The 15,969-nt window shown below is 26.8% G+C and overlaps 1 protein-coding gene across 9 annotated transcripts in view; it reads right to left on the minus strand.

The window, feature by feature from the left end:
• Positions 1 to 15,969, minus strand: part of LOC147806917 (nuclear cap-binding protein subunit 1-like) — a 56,631-nt gene that overhangs the window by 12,602 nt on the left and 28,060 nt on the right. For 7 of the 9 annotated variants that reach the window (XR_015435374.1, XR_015435375.1, XM_087167397.1 and 4 more), the window contains 5 exons: positions 13,846 to 13,909; positions 9,670 to 9,770; positions 8,711 to 8,793; positions 8,237 to 8,374; positions 5,705 to 5,810 (listed from right to left, as the gene is read on the minus strand). Coding sequence is in view for 7 of the 9 variants with exons in the window: in XM_087167399.1 (XP_087023525.1) it covers positions 9,723 to 9,770; positions 13,846 to 13,909 (112 nt within the window). In the remaining 2 variants the exon portion in view is untranslated. The remainder of the gene's footprint in view (positions 1 to 5,704; positions 5,811 to 8,236; positions 8,375 to 8,710; positions 8,794 to 9,669; positions 9,771 to 13,845; positions 13,910 to 15,969) is intronic. The other 2 variants (XM_087167401.1, XM_087167400.1) reach the window with 1 other exon arrangement.

Here is a 15,969-nt window from a genome sequence, read left to right on the forward strand (position 1 = left end):
ATGGGTTTATTAAAAGTCGAAATATTTGAATTGAGAAAAAACAGAATAAAAAAGGAATAAATAATATCTTATATTTGGTATTTAAATGCTGAGCATAAAACAAGTTACGGCCCGCATTTTTTTACCTACTGAAAGTCGATGTAGGGAAAAATTCTCTAGATTCTTTTAGGGTGCATGATAGATATGTGATCGAAAAAATGTACATTCTTTTGAAGTACAAGCAGGAATTTTAAAAATAACAGTACAATGTTTTAGTTAGGCAGAACATTAACTTAAACATTGGTTGAACACGCATTGCTTTTTACGTTTAATGAGTTCCTACAACAGACTTACCAATTTGACGGCAGACAATGTTGTTGGTTGAATGGCTTATAGTGTTTTAGATGTTAAGATCATAATTTAGTTGAAACTTAATTTGATCATAAATATTTTTGACGGGAATGCTAAAAATCATCTTATAGTTTCTGAGAAATTGACTTTTACAAAGGTCGCTTTTTTAACCTAACTATTCGACCAATTTCGCTCAAATTTTGTAATTTGCCATGTAAAATTACATCCGTTAAAGTAATGTAAAAATTGCATAGTTTACAATTCAAAATCTATCTGACTTTTATTAAAAATAATAAAAATAAACATTTACAAGAAGCTATTTTCTGAATGGAATTATTTTTGGATAAATGAGTTTTATAACTGTAACTTAAAATATCGAGTGCACTAATTAATTAATTTATTTAAGGTCACCCTCTCTAACCATTAAGACTGGGTCATAGAATGTGAAGATCAGAAATTACTCAGGGTGCTCCGTTTTTATTTATTTTTTATTTTGTTATGCACTGTACAGTAATGTTACCAACTATGATACCTCACAGAAAAAATTTGACCTATAAATAAAAAAAAGTTATTCAAGATGTCTAATCTAGCACAATTTCCACACTAACTTCCCTTACTAATTTTGCATGTAAACAGATTAAAAGCTATATTTGAACTATGCTTAAATTAGCAAAGAATATAAATGTTGCAAAACATAGATTAAAAAGTGATCATTTTTTGTTGCATATCGAATTTTTTTTACATTTATTTCATATTGTGATTAAAAAGTTTTCCTAAACCATGAAAAAGTATGAATTAATTTCTTAAATACAAACTTTAATATTAAATAAACTTTACTAATAAACTTAAACATATTTCTTAAATATTAATTAGACACTTACAATAAATGCCTGTAGTAACCTGCACATGGATTATCTTCAAAATATTGGCAAATTACATTGTAATATCTTCTAGCACTTTTGAGTTCTTATAAAGCTCTTCTATGAGTAAAAGACCTTTTTAAGAGCTATTTAATAAATGTTTGAAACTCAACATTCTTACATAAGCAAATTTTTTTAATTATAGTACTTAAGGGGTACCACTCACTCCAAAAAAAAATAATTTCACACTGAACTTTCTTGACTAACTCTCTCGGTCTAGTTTTGTTTAGCAGGATTTTCAGAAATTAATAGCTCACTGACAGCAAAATGTTCCTTTTCAGAAAATGATCCTTACATTATATCAATGACTTGTTTATTTTTTCTTACAAAAAATATTTATTTTTCTTCATTATGTTAGTCTATTTTTACAGCAAACAAAACAAATCTAACAATTAGCTTACTATATCTTTTTACATTAATCACCGCCATCTCTACTTCTATTTCACATTAATTTCTTATCTTAGCTAACTATTAATTAATTTCTTTTCTTAGAGTGAATAAATTTCATTAAAAAAACAATCTTAATGTAACTTTTCCGAGCATTTCCAAACATCAGAAGGATAATACAGCAATAATTATGAAAAAGAGTAATTTTATTTATTTTTAGCAGAAAATAAGAGTTACATTTTTTAAAGAAAAATAAGGAAAAAGAAAGTTTTCGACCAATTAATTTAAATATAGATTTCAATTGGCGGACCGAATTTAGATCACTGATTATTTTCCCAAGACTGAGGAGTGAGACCCATGAATACTCCGAATTGCAATATTTTTAGATCCTATACGTTTCTATCACAAAGCTTTAACTAAAAAATATTTTTGAAACAAAATATTCATTTGTGGGATACGTACATACTTACGACGACTACACACAGTATTGCCAGATTAGGGGTTTTCCTCCTATATTTAGGGGGATTTTTTTTTTAATCTTCAGTGGGTATTTTAGGGGAATTTGTTTTTAGGGTTTTTTTCAGGGTTATTTGTGAATTTTACTAGCTTCATTTTGGTTACGTTCGAATATCAATTTTTATAACTGAATGTGTGAGATGGTAATATGAAAATCAATATGTTAAACCAAAACAAAAAGATTTAATTTAAAAACTCCTTTGTTGACTGTAGTAAGTTATTACTTAGCTCGATCAACCTGTATGTTTGGTGAATTTGAATTCAAATTATTTAAAATTTTTAATGTGCACATGGTTTAAAAATGATGTTGGTTAAAGAAAAGAAGTGCCTACAAAAGTACAAGAATGATTATGAACACGAAAAGCAGTTTAAAGGTTAATTAATAGTACAATTGTTCATAATTTTTTCTAATTATCAGCACTTCATTTCAAAACAATTTTGAAATGATGTGCTGATAATTATTGAATTTTGGCTACGACTTAAATTCTCTTACAGTAAATATTGATTCCGAAATGTTAAAGAAAGATGCATAAATTTTGTTGTTAAATTGAGCGAAGAAAAATGCAGAACAGAATAATTTCGAAACATTAGAGTCTATAAAAAAGTTTTCACCGGATTCAACACGTAAATTTGTTAAGGCAAATATTGTTGCTTAATTTTCATCAATTTGTATTGATGTCGATGGAATTTACTCTCGAATGTAGATGATTTGAATTGTGATTGTACAGAATCTTTATGGGTAAAAATCAGAGAAATTAAAAATTCTTGTGGAAATTTAAAACATATTTTGACTCTTGTTTTAGCTTTATTATGTATTTCGTTTTCAAATGCAGCTGTGGAGAGATGTTTCTCCTTATTAAATATTATTAAAGACAAATTGAGAAATAAAATGTCTATAACTACAGCTGATGCTACTTTGCGCTTTCGATATGAACTTTCTAATAGTTGTCAAAATTTTGTACCTACTTCTTCTATGTTAAAAATGTTTAACAACCAAAACATGTACAAATCAGAAAGTATTGACGAAAATATGTTGGATATTTTATCAGAAATTTAAGTATAATGTTAGAATTAAAATATTAAAAAGACTATATCGTTGATAATAAAATATTTATGAAAAAATGTGCGAGTCAAAAAGTATTGAAAAAAATATCTTAAATATTTTAATAGAAATTAAAAATAATGTGACGATTGAAATGTAAAAAAGATTAATTTGTCGATAATGAAATATTAAAAAGTATTAAAGCAACGTTTTCTATACATTATTTAACTTTTGTACTATTCTTTAATACTTATACTTTAAGTTAAAAATTTTGGTTTTTTTTAAAAACATTTTAGGGGATTTTACAACGTCATTTGGGGGTGAACGGTTATCGGTACCTGACAACACAGTACGTGCTGATTTGCGATCGCAACGCTCGAGTACGCCATCTGGGGAGAAGACCTGTTTCATATCTTGACCCTCCTTCCTTCCTCTCTTCTCTGTTGTTTAGTAAAGTAATACGATATTCTACTTAAGCGTTTTGCTACCCAAAGAATCCGAAATAATTCCTGAAATAGTGAAACACCAAAAATGGCCTTTTAAAGTACTTGGTTGTTAAAGTAGCTGCTACCATTTTAGTATTCAACATCACTAAAATTTTAAGTTTCAGTAAGATATGATACACGTAGTTGCCAATTCTCCTGTATTTACCAGTAGCCACTACTGGATTTTGCCATTTTCTCCTGGTATAATAAAAATTCTCCTAGTTTTTGTACATTTTAGAAAATTTCCTACAATTGAATAAGTTTTTGAAAAATGAGCTGTTTTTCAAGATGACAACAGCAAAGTTCATCGGGCTGGATGAATATGTCACTGGTCTTATGAACACTCAGGCACTCAATTACATCTCGACTGGCTTGTAAAATCACCTGACTTGAACCCGATTGAAAATTTGAGGGACATGTTGGAACAATGGGTAAAACGCCGAAATCAACATCCTTGCAATTTGGTGGATTTGCTCGAGATCAAATCCTCAGCGAATGGCTTAAACTGGATTCGACATACAGTACAGAACCCGTTATCCGGAAATCAGAAAACCGGAAAACCAAAAAACCGGAACGGAATTCGATAAATTTTCCCGCAATTTTTTTTAAAAAAAATTTTTTTACCTCCGAAGATTTAGGATTTTTCTTTCTTTTTTGAAAGATGTTTACCTTACCATCATTTCAGAAATAATCATTAGTGTATTACCTCATCGTTTTTTCTTATTTTTAAGATTATTTCCAAATATTTTTTTTTTTAGTTGGGTTTAACACTAAAAAAACGGCTTTTCGTAGCGATTCAGAAAAACGGAAAAATCAGTTATCCGGAATAGCGATAGTCCCAATCGTTCCGGATAATCGGTTCTCTACTGTACCTGCAAAATCTAGTGAACTCACTTCCTAACCGAATCCTGGCGGTTATCAAATCCAGAGGTGGTGTTACACATTATTAAATGATGTTTTTCAGGATTTCTCTTAAGGTGACTAATTTTTTGTCCGGTGTGCTTAGAAATAAGACATATATAAAATTCTTGCAAATAAAATAAAAATGTGTGCTTGCAAAACAGTACTTCATCAGGGGACACACTGCCTGCAAACACATAGGAGCCCTTCTGTAACAACAGCAGATAAATAATACATTACATCAGCAATTAGTTGACATTTTTTTGTTTAACTAGATCGGTAAAACAATAAAATCAGCTACATTGGATTCAACCAACGTAGAAACATTCAATTCAAATGTTTCTACGAAAAAAACATTTGTACAACAGAATGTTTTTCCTCCCGAAAAAAACATTCAATTCAACAAAAAGAATTCAATGTCCATTAAAACATCAAAACATGTGTTAAGCACTTCAAAAACATGCGTTAAACATTTTTGTACTTTCCAAAAAAATAAAATAAAAAGACTTGTACTTAATAATTTTTTTAATGCAAAAAAATTCCTATTTTTTTTAAAACTCTTATTTCTTTTGTCGCTATCACACAATGAACATGAATTCCCTTTAAATGAAGGAAGAAAACTCACCAATTTTAATTCTAATTAATGATTTGAAATATGCTATCAAAGAAGTGGTAATATATTGATTTTTAATTTTAGAGACAGATTTAAACATAGATCACATGTGAAGTCAAGAAAAAGTTTACATTGTCTATTTATTTAACAACTTATTTTTAATTGACAAACACATTTAACACATCTGTAACAAAACTTCTTTTTAATCTCATATATTTTTAGATTTAGAACATTTTTATTTATAGAGATAAAAGGATATTTAGAATAGTGTCACTAAAGTTTGGGAATTTTTTGGATTTTTATACAATTAAATAAAATTTCAGAGAATTCACAGAATTTTTTTAGCAATTCTCCAACTTATTCCACATCATTGACTAAACAAACACATACATTGAAAATTAAAGACTTGCCTTTGATGGGTGATAATAAAACATAGAAACAAAATAATAACATATACAAAAAAGATTTAACCTAGATGCAAATGGATCAAATCTTTTAAACGGCTAATTACCTTCTGCAGTTTCTTTTTAGCATCATTTACTTGTTTTTCTTAATTAGTCTCATCATAACAAATCATTTTACATGTTGTTAAATGAAGTATCTCCCATATATAAGCTCTACAAATAAAATAAAAATTCAGTTTTATTTACACATTTTGTTCAGCAAATATACAATATAGCAAAGGAAATATTTGAAAACCAAACGCTAAAACTAATAAATATGTAATTTTTAAAAAGCAAAATTCATTATGTCTAATTGCAAATATACCAGCTTTAGGAAGAAAAATTTATTTTAAAAGAAATGCAGTAAAAAATTATTAAAAATAATTTAAAGTTACTACTTAAATTACTCAGAGTATCCTTTTTAAACTAAAATGGAAGTTATGAAGTTACAAAAGTCTTGTCCTAAGTTTTTTAGTAATTAAACAAATAAAATGGAAATTTTTTCATGAAAACGAGTCAAAAATGCAAAATATTAACTGATATACTATAGACTTTGGATGATTTCATAAAAGATAAAAATATAACAAATCATTTCAGTTTACTTCACAATCTAAATTATATCATTGTTATATATAGAGATTAGTATACTCTTTTATAGATATGTGATGTAAATGACACAAAACCTAATTATTATGAGTTTCTTCTGGATTTAGGATTCTTTTTATTCATAAATTTTTAAAACAAAATTATGGACTTAATACTTTTAGAAATATACCTAATTTCTTAAGCTGTACACACAGTTCGATATAAAAAAATCCTTCTAGTATTCTTTATTTTTTTTTCTTTGTATAGCCGTTGCTTATAGTAACACAATGTGCATCATGAAAAATTACTCAGTCAAATTTCCCATTACAAATATTTTTATAATTACTATTTTTTTAAAATTTTTTCCCTCCTGATTCTGACTCACTAATTTTATATGCAAATATATATATATATATTAGAATTGGTGAAACTTGACAAATGTTTTTTTCCTACTTTTTTTCCCCAATAAAATTAATCAGAAATAAAAAATAGTGTTTTAGTTATTCCTTATTTATGCATATTAAAATATTATTAAAAATTATAAAGAAACAAACATTATGAGCCACCGAAGATTAATTCTTTTTTAATACAAGCTTGTCCAACTTATGGCACACTTGGCAACTTTTACTTTTTCTGAGAGTTTTTCAAAATGGTAAAGAAATGACATTTGAATTACAATGTCAGATAGAAATATTTTTTTACCGGATGTTTAACAATTTAATAACTATTAAACACTTACATGTATGAGGAATTTAATTATGTTAATTGTTTATATTTTTCATGTCTAACAATATTTAGCATATACAAATTAATAAATCTATAAATTAAATAAAATAACGCATAAATTAAGTAACCACTATGTAAAAATAAAATTATACACAAAATCTGGAAAAGTTGTCAAATATGACTTACAGTCAGCCTATTAAATTCAGAAATTCATAATTTGATATCTTCTGTCTGATGTAATTAAAAATTACAATACACAGCATAATAAAGGTCAAAATGTTTTATTGATTGATCAAATACAAATATTGAGTTTAATAATGGTGGGTGGACACAATGAAGTACACTGGAGCAAACTGCACTTCCAAAGTAACCTTTAAAATGTTCACTGGTTGAACAGACTTATGTTAATATCTTGCAGCTTACCATAAATAAAATTAACAATTTAAACACATAAACAATAGTTTGACAGTTAAACCAACAATTTTGAAAAAAAAATGCCATATAAATAAAAGACCTTTTTTTTATAACTCACATAAAACATGATTAAATAAATAATAGGAACAAGTCATAAATAATAGGAACATATAATCAAAGGAACAAGATTAGAAAAATCTTCTTTCACTAAGTCAGCCACTCTTTGATAATAAGAAAGTCTAGGGGAGAAGCATACACGAAGAAAGAAAGGAGCTATATAATTAACATGATTTAAACTGCTTGAATATTGCTAACTAAATATGAAGAATGTGTGGCATCATATTAAAAAAAAATTTAAACATTGCACAAACTATTGTTTTGAAAAAAATAAATAAAAGGTGTTTGGAACTATATTGCTAGAATTAATCAGTTATGAATAAATTAATTTTTTTTCTTAATTTCATAAAATATTTTTTTATTAATCTAGAACCAAAGTCTGTGTAATTTGTTATAATTTGGTTCATAATTCACTAATGATTTGATAACTAATCCACTAATTGTAAAGAATTTTAGTACATTTTACAAAAGGATTTTGTACAATTGTATTGAATGTTACAAACATTTATTTAATAGAATAGGAAATAGTTTATTGAATTTAAAAAAACAAAAATACAAAAAAATTACTTTTAAATATTTTTTGCAGTTTGTTATGAATTTTGCTATTTTCAGATAATTTAAAAGATAATTATCTTGTTTCCATACAGATAACTAAGCAATTAATTTAAAATTTTTTTGCAGGAATGATTTTGAAGCAAATAGAATCAGTTAACATTATCTTGAATATGTATTTAAATTGAATATTTGAATTCATTTACCTTAAAGCTTTATGCAGGGTTTCTCAAACAATCACAGGTTTTGGATGCAAAAGGTTCATACTAATACAGTCATTCCAGTCACCCCAATTCCAACAAAACTGAAAATTGCTTAAATGATAAGCAAACCAACTAGAAAATCTGAAATAGTAGACATTTAATTGCAATAAATATTATTTATTCATTAATTTATTATAACCAAACAAAACCTTATTCTAACAAAACAAAATCTAAATTTTCCCATTATCCAACTGGATACTAAATTATGTGGGCATTCTTATCATAGCTGTTAAAAGATAAAGCTCCAAGAACTGTTAATGTTGTAGACTAGGTGCTTACATTTATCTAGCTAAAAATATTATAAACTATCATAGTCAAAATTTTAGTTGTAATTAATTAAAATACACTTGAATAAAAAAATTTTGGCTAAAAATTATTTAAAAAATTCTGAATGCTCTTAAAAAATAATAAACTGACCTATTTATACAATCAATGATCATTGTATCTAATCTTTCATAAATTAATTCCACTGCTCCTAAATAAATTAATTCCACTGCTAGCTATGTAAAAGCTAAGAAAATTTGATTCATACAAGGGTCTAAAATAATAGACCTACAGTACAAAGTCAAAATAATATTAAGGTACACAGATATATTAAAAAAAAACTTCTATAATTTTTTTAGTTACAAACAAATATTAAATATTGCTTCCTTTTTATTATCTACATTATTAAAATACTGCTTGGTAATAGCTATTACAAAGTCAGGAACAGTTATGCTTAAAAAAAGAAAAGTGGAAAAAAACAGTAATCAGTTTCATAAAAAAATATAAATATTAAACTGAATAAATAAATACTTCTGACAAAAGTAATTTATTATTAAATTATTAATATATACAATTTGGAGTCAGACATGTGCTTTCACAAACAATTTTAGTAAATTCAGAAATTAATTTTAATTCATTTGGAAAGTTAATAATTCATGTGTCAATCTTTAACACATAAAAGTGACATATAATTCCTGCAATTCATTTATGAATCATAAACCTGATATTGCAGTCCAGTGAGTTAAAAAAGAAATAATATCTTATATCGACTTGGTAACTTCTCCAAAAATTACACTTTAATTCCAACAAAACTACCCTCATGTAACTTAAAATGAAATTCAAAAATAAATTAAATATCATCAGAAAGTAAATCAAACGTCATCAGAAAGTAAATCAAATATATATTTTATTGTTGATAATAATTTCGGTTGCTCTGTAAATTCTTATCAATAAATATTTAAATTTCGGTTAATGTAAAACATAATAAACTGAATAACAGAGAGGGAAGATGATGTGTTTTAATTATTTTAGCTTATAACACTACGTAATTGCATGCTTGCCAATTAAAATAAAACACTAAAAATTGAAAGAAAGCAACTTGAAAAGGATACAACTCGAGGCATTGTACTGGGTTGCAGTTTTCATAGTTCAAGAAAAAGCGAACCTAACGATAGTTTAAAACAGGTAATTTGAGAATTTCCCCATATAGAACCTGAAATTAAAACAAAGAATAAAAAATAAATAAATAATAAATTGATTTATTATATTAAATATTTTAGGAAATTATATTGCAAACTTAATAACTATAAATAGATATTAAATGGTTGCCTAAACTATTAAATGGAAAAACTCTGGTTTTCGCATAGAAAACAACCAAAAATGCATAGAAATGTTATGAAATTTTAACATTAAGAGAGGAAACCTCTTTATTAAAACGCATATTTTATTAAAAAATCAGAAGTTATTATTTTCATAGTGTTTACGAACTAATTATCAATCAAGATTTAAATTAACGTAGGGAGATTAAAAAAAAAAAAGGTATTTTTTCTTTAAAACGACATCAGAGAGAAATTTTGTTCTCCTTTGATGGATATTTAAGAGAAGAAGAAAAATGTGACACATTTTAATAATGTTGAAGCGAAATCCAACGATTTATTTCTAAAAAAAGTAAAATTCAATCATTTATTTCGAAAAAAAGTGAAATTTAATTATTTCTAAAAACACAGAAAATCTAACACATTTGCTTAACCTCACACTTCCTTTAACATCTTTCCTCAGCAGTGACAACTCCAATTTTAACTTTTCAAAGTTAAGTTTTTTTTTTCCTTGTCACCCAACCTCAAGGTCAGTGATCTTCCTTTTGCTCAAGATCCATCAGCTAAAAAGATCTAAGAATTTCTAAATCCAAGATCTCAGTGAGGTTAACTTCCAAGCTTTTTAAAACCAAGTCCAGTAATCTTAGCAATTACTCCCAACTATCCAGTCTGTTAAGAGGGAAATGTCGGCTGGATAAAACAAAATCCCAGTTCAGTTAAATAGGAATGTTTCTCTCTAATTACCCTAACATGGAACAACTGATTTGAGGAGAAAACTGCAGGTTGAAATACTTATATGCAGAATGGTTATAATACCCATCACACATTTTAAGTTAAATTATTAGTGTAATAATATTCAATGTTTATGGATGAATAACACAAATGTGAAAACTTATGATTAGGAAGAGTAAAAGTGTATGGACAGCAATCTTAATTTTTTTCCTTCTTCACAATGATTTTCAAAAACAGCTAGTTCCTATATTCCACTTTCCCACCCCCCAGGGTCAGATATCTGGGGCCATAACTTGTGTTACTTGTTGCCTATAAAGTTGAATATTGTTCTCCTTCCCACAAAGGGTGGAAGATAGATCTGAGAATTTTTCTCTAAAATATGTCCAGTTAGCATCGCGGCATAAAAATACACTTTATTTAAATTTTATTATAAAACTTTTAGGAATATTTCTACTCTAGTAGAAAAATAAAAGAATAAATAAAATTATTTTAAAGGGGAAAATAATCTGAGGTAAAAAGTTATTTTTCTTCTAACATAGGGGTGCACAACCTGCGGCCCGTGGGCAAAACGTGGCCCTTCGATTACTGAAGTGTGGCCCCCAAAAGCTTCTAAACACAATAAAAAAATTTAAAAAATGGCAATTTTTAATCGCACTTTTAAGTCATCACGTTTTGACACAATCAATTTTAACAGATTCCTTAGTAAATGTAAGTTTAACATGCTTTCTTTAAGTCGATTTCATCGTAAATATAAATGATTTCTTTAAACAGTTATTTCCGCTTTTCTATGTGATTTCGAAAATCCCGAATTTTTATTACGACGCGAATTTCAGATCGCAAATTTAAGTAATCACTTATTGCGCACTTTATTTGTGACGATTTCATCTTAAATCTAAGTGATTTTTTATCTTTTTTTTGCAATTTTCTTTTTTTTCAACAATTTTTCTCGGCAGTTTTCCCTATGCGTTCCCACGTATTATAAAAAATTCCAATTATTCTATTATGACATGCAAATTTTAAATCATGCATTTGACACGCTTTATTCATGCTGAGTTCAGCATAAATATATTTTTTCCCAATTATTCCTATACTTTTCCACATGATTTTGACGATCCCGTTATTTAACTATGATGTTATTACGACACGTGATTGTTAATCGCGCAATTAAATAATCACTTTTTGATACGATATTTCGGTACAGTTTTATCGTAAGTCCTAGTTATTTTTCCTTCGTTTTTATTTCCGCAACGAATATGATTTGTTTGAATGTGGTAATGAATTGTGAGTTGATCAAAAACCAAATATTCGGCAAAAAAAAGAAGAAAAAAAATCGAATAAACGTACTGACGTACACTTGGGGCCAAATAGCAAGATCTTTTAGCAGCATAGCAACACTGAAACTAAAATTTCAATGCTCAGAATAATATTTCCTGGAAAAACGCATTCATAAATTAACTCTAAAAAAAAGACCAATCAAGAACGGTTTTGAAAATGTCGAAAAGCGAAATAGAGAACATAAAAATCAATCTTAGTTTTTGAAAAAATTTTTTAAAGAAGAACATCTCAGTTTTTCAATTACCAGAAAAAGCGAAGAAAAAATAATTAAGTCAACAGAAATGCTATTAAAAATTACTGTGTTAAAATGAAAAGGTCTAAAAAAAGTTTTATTTTTATTTAAAGAAAATAAAAAGATAGAAAAAACGTTCTTAATTTTTTTAAATGAAAATCTTATGCCGAAAATCTCAATTTCAATTTTTCTCATTGCCATAATTTTAGAAGAAAAAAAATTGATAAAAATTTTTTTTTATTTGTAACTTTATTTTTAAAAAAAATGCTGAGTCATAATAAAAATGCCTGAAAAAAGGAAAACAGAAAAAATAAATTTTTCTTAGTTCCTGAAACAAAACTTTAATACTAAAAATCACACTTTTCTATGTTACTGGTTATTTATATTACAGTACATGGAAAGAGTGATAATAAATTAATAGTATGAGACGTTCTGTTAAAATGCTGGGTTATAATAAAAACAGCAAAAAATGGGAAAAAATCGTTCTCAATTCTCAAAGTATCGAAAAAATGACAAAATTGTATTGCCTGATTATAATTTTTTTTTTAAAAAAAAGTAATATCACTAAAAATTCAAAAATAAAAAAACTTAGAAAAATACATTTCTAAAAAATATTCTGCCGAATATTTGACTGATCATTCAACCAACTGAATATTTCCCAGAAGGGCCAAATACTCGTTACATCCCTTCCTAAATTAAATGCAATGTTATTGCAACTTGAGAAATTCATAAAATGGCAGAAAACGTGAATTTTTAAACTGCTCACTGTTAGTAGTTTAGATTTCAATTTTTTGTTGCTTAAGTGATCTTTTTCGATAAAAAAAAGGAAAATGTTTACGATATAAAAAATATAATAATTAATAAAATAAAATAATAAAGTACATTACAAAACAAACATTGAATTTTATTTTGAACTATCGCAGTTTTGTTCTTATTTTAAGCTTTTGTTTAAAACCTATAGATTTTCTTCAATTAAAATATTTAATTTGAATTTATATTACTTAATTACGACTAAACGTTTTCCTACTTTCATTCTGTGGGCATTGGAGTTTTTTTATTTATTAGAATTTAATTCTAAAATGAGTTTTTGTATTGCATGATATGATAAAAAAAATATTTCTTTTCTTCAATGTTTATTTATTTTGATAAATCTATTGTTCATATGATAAAAATAGCAAGTTTTTTTTAAGTTTTGAATGAATTCTAATAATGGAACACTACTAAGTTATTTATATTACTAAGTTTATTGATAAAAAAATAGAACGCTAATGTTTAAATAAACATTACTTCATTTGTTATTAATACATGTGCGGCCCTTCGTTAGCCAACCTGCTGTGCAAGTGGCCCTTCACTTAAAAAGGTTGTGCACCCCTATTCTAACAGATATTTAAAATGTATAAACCAAAGCAAATTTTTTATTAAAAAAAAAAACCTTTAAGCACAGCAATATTACTTAAAAATGTTAAAACTTTATTTTACTTTCCAAATTATAAAGAGGGAAAAAGTCGTCATGTATCAAGCACTGAAATATATGCACAAATTCTAAAGACTCACAAGACATGAATGAGAAAAACTAAAATTTTTACATTATCAAATAAATATTTCCGCAACCGCTTCTTAGGATTCTTTATCTCAAATACATTAATTAAAGCTATTGTATGAAATAACTTTACCTTAACAATGACATATTCAAGAGGAATCTTGCGTTTTCCAGGATAACTTAAGAGAATACCAGCACTAAAAAATAAAGATAAGAGAAATTAAACACAATTAAAGTCTTAAATATGTTAGGGCTAAAAAAATTATTAATATAGTCCATTGTCCAGTGAAATATCATTCCTCTATTTCTCATTTTCTGAGTCTGTCACACATTAACCCCTTATTTCCGAAGCGTCACGAAAAAACATCTACATGCAAACTCCGGATAGGTGTTGTTTCGTGACTCTCCAGGTATATAAGGTGGGGAAGGTAGCTTCGCGGTTGTTGGGGTTCATTGGGGGAGGGGAGAAAATAGGATTGTCAGTTAACATCAATTAGTTCCCTCCCTATGCATTGTTGAAAAGTTTTCTCCTAAGGTTGCTATTCTTAACTTTAAAAATTGCAGGCATGGCTCTTAGAGAAAGCGCCAAACACCAAATTTTATCTTCTAATGCAAACTTCACGGAAAGACACTGTTTTAAATCAACAAATGGACGTATCCTGTGCTATAACGAAATGTTTCACAGCCCTTTTTTATAAAAAATAAATAAATAAATAAATGTTTTTCAGAATTGATGTTAAAGTATTTACAATTATTTAATCAATAAGAATTTATAATTGTGTCAAATTACAATTATAACTAAAACATAGCGTTTTTTTATTCTTCGCGGGAATTCCTAAGAGCTGCTATACTTTAATAATTCTCTTCTCTTAGCCACAAGAGTTTGTCATAGTGCAACCGTTAAGCAAACTTCGAATAATTATGGAACATATATTAATTTCTTTGGTTTAATAATTTTTCTTTGCATTAACACTATAAATTTCAAAACGAAATTATAATTTTTTTCATATCACATTATGAAATTTTATTTTTGAAGCAAAAAAAAAAAAAAAGAACCATTTAATCAACGGCTATGTTCATTTGTGGCAATTTGACTTGTTAAAATCGTGCTAAATATAAGTATATATGAATTTAAAATTTTTTCTTTTAACTGAAACGTAAAATAAACTGTTGCCATATTGGATTTCCATGTCGAGTTTACTGACAAAATAGCCTAAACTGACGAAACTGTACTTCACTCTAACCACATTAAATATTCGCTATTCATAGGAATAAGAAAGTTGTTCAATTAATTCTGTCAAACATTGATCAACATTTATTTTACACTTGTTAAAATACATCCGTGGTTAAAAAAAATGAATAAATAAAAATGAATAAATAAAAGAAAGAAGGAAAAAAAAACACTTTTGTAATAGAAAAAAAAAGCGTTTTGTAATTAGCGCATACAGAAATTTGTTTGATATTTCAACTTAATTACCTAATACAATTCTTATTCTCAAGTCTTTGGAGGTTATGATGCTTGAGCAATTACCTTATACTTAATTTTTCTTATTAAAAAGTGGAATCAAATTTTAATTACATAGTTTTTCGCGGAATTTTTTTTCAAAACAATATATCTAGTACACAGAGGAAATGTAGTGTTTTATACGTACATATACGAATTAATGTGCTTTTGAGCAGGTACACAAGGAAACCTCAGGAACACTTACATAAAACTTTCGAATAGTCTTCGAATGATAAAGATCAATGCTTTATTGTTAAATAATAATACGCCGCATAAATCGATAAATGAAAAAAAAAAGGATTGAAATTGAAAAAGGACTGATTTCTTGTTTTAGTTACTTTTTTAAATTTAAAAATGTATAACAACATTAAAACTTATATTTTTCATTATGATATGCGTCGTTATGTTACTCGATATTGATCGAGAATAAAGAAACTTAGACATTATCTTTTAATATTTTATGGTGCATAAAAATATTGAAAATACAATACATTAATGTCTACAAATTTATTTCAATGTACGAATGTATTCAAGATACGAATTTATTCTAAAGAATTTTCAGTATTTCTACTTTTTTCAATATCTTTTTCGTTTATTTTTGTTCAGAAAATGTTTAGAAATAGACGACCTAACAAATTTTCGAAAATGTTTGAAAGCCTTTCATTTGTCATACAAAAATCAAGTTTTTATCGATCAAAATACTACTTTAATTTCTCATTGATTCTCAACCTCATTGATATCAATTCGTTTTAA

Source organism: Parasteatoda tepidariorum, chromosome 7 (assembly GCF_982258835.1).
Source record: "Parasteatoda tepidariorum strain Cologne lab strain chromosome 7, Ptep-v5.0, whole genome shotgun sequence".
NCBI lineage: Eukaryota > Metazoa > Arthropoda > Arachnida > Araneae > Theridiidae > Parasteatoda > Parasteatoda tepidariorum.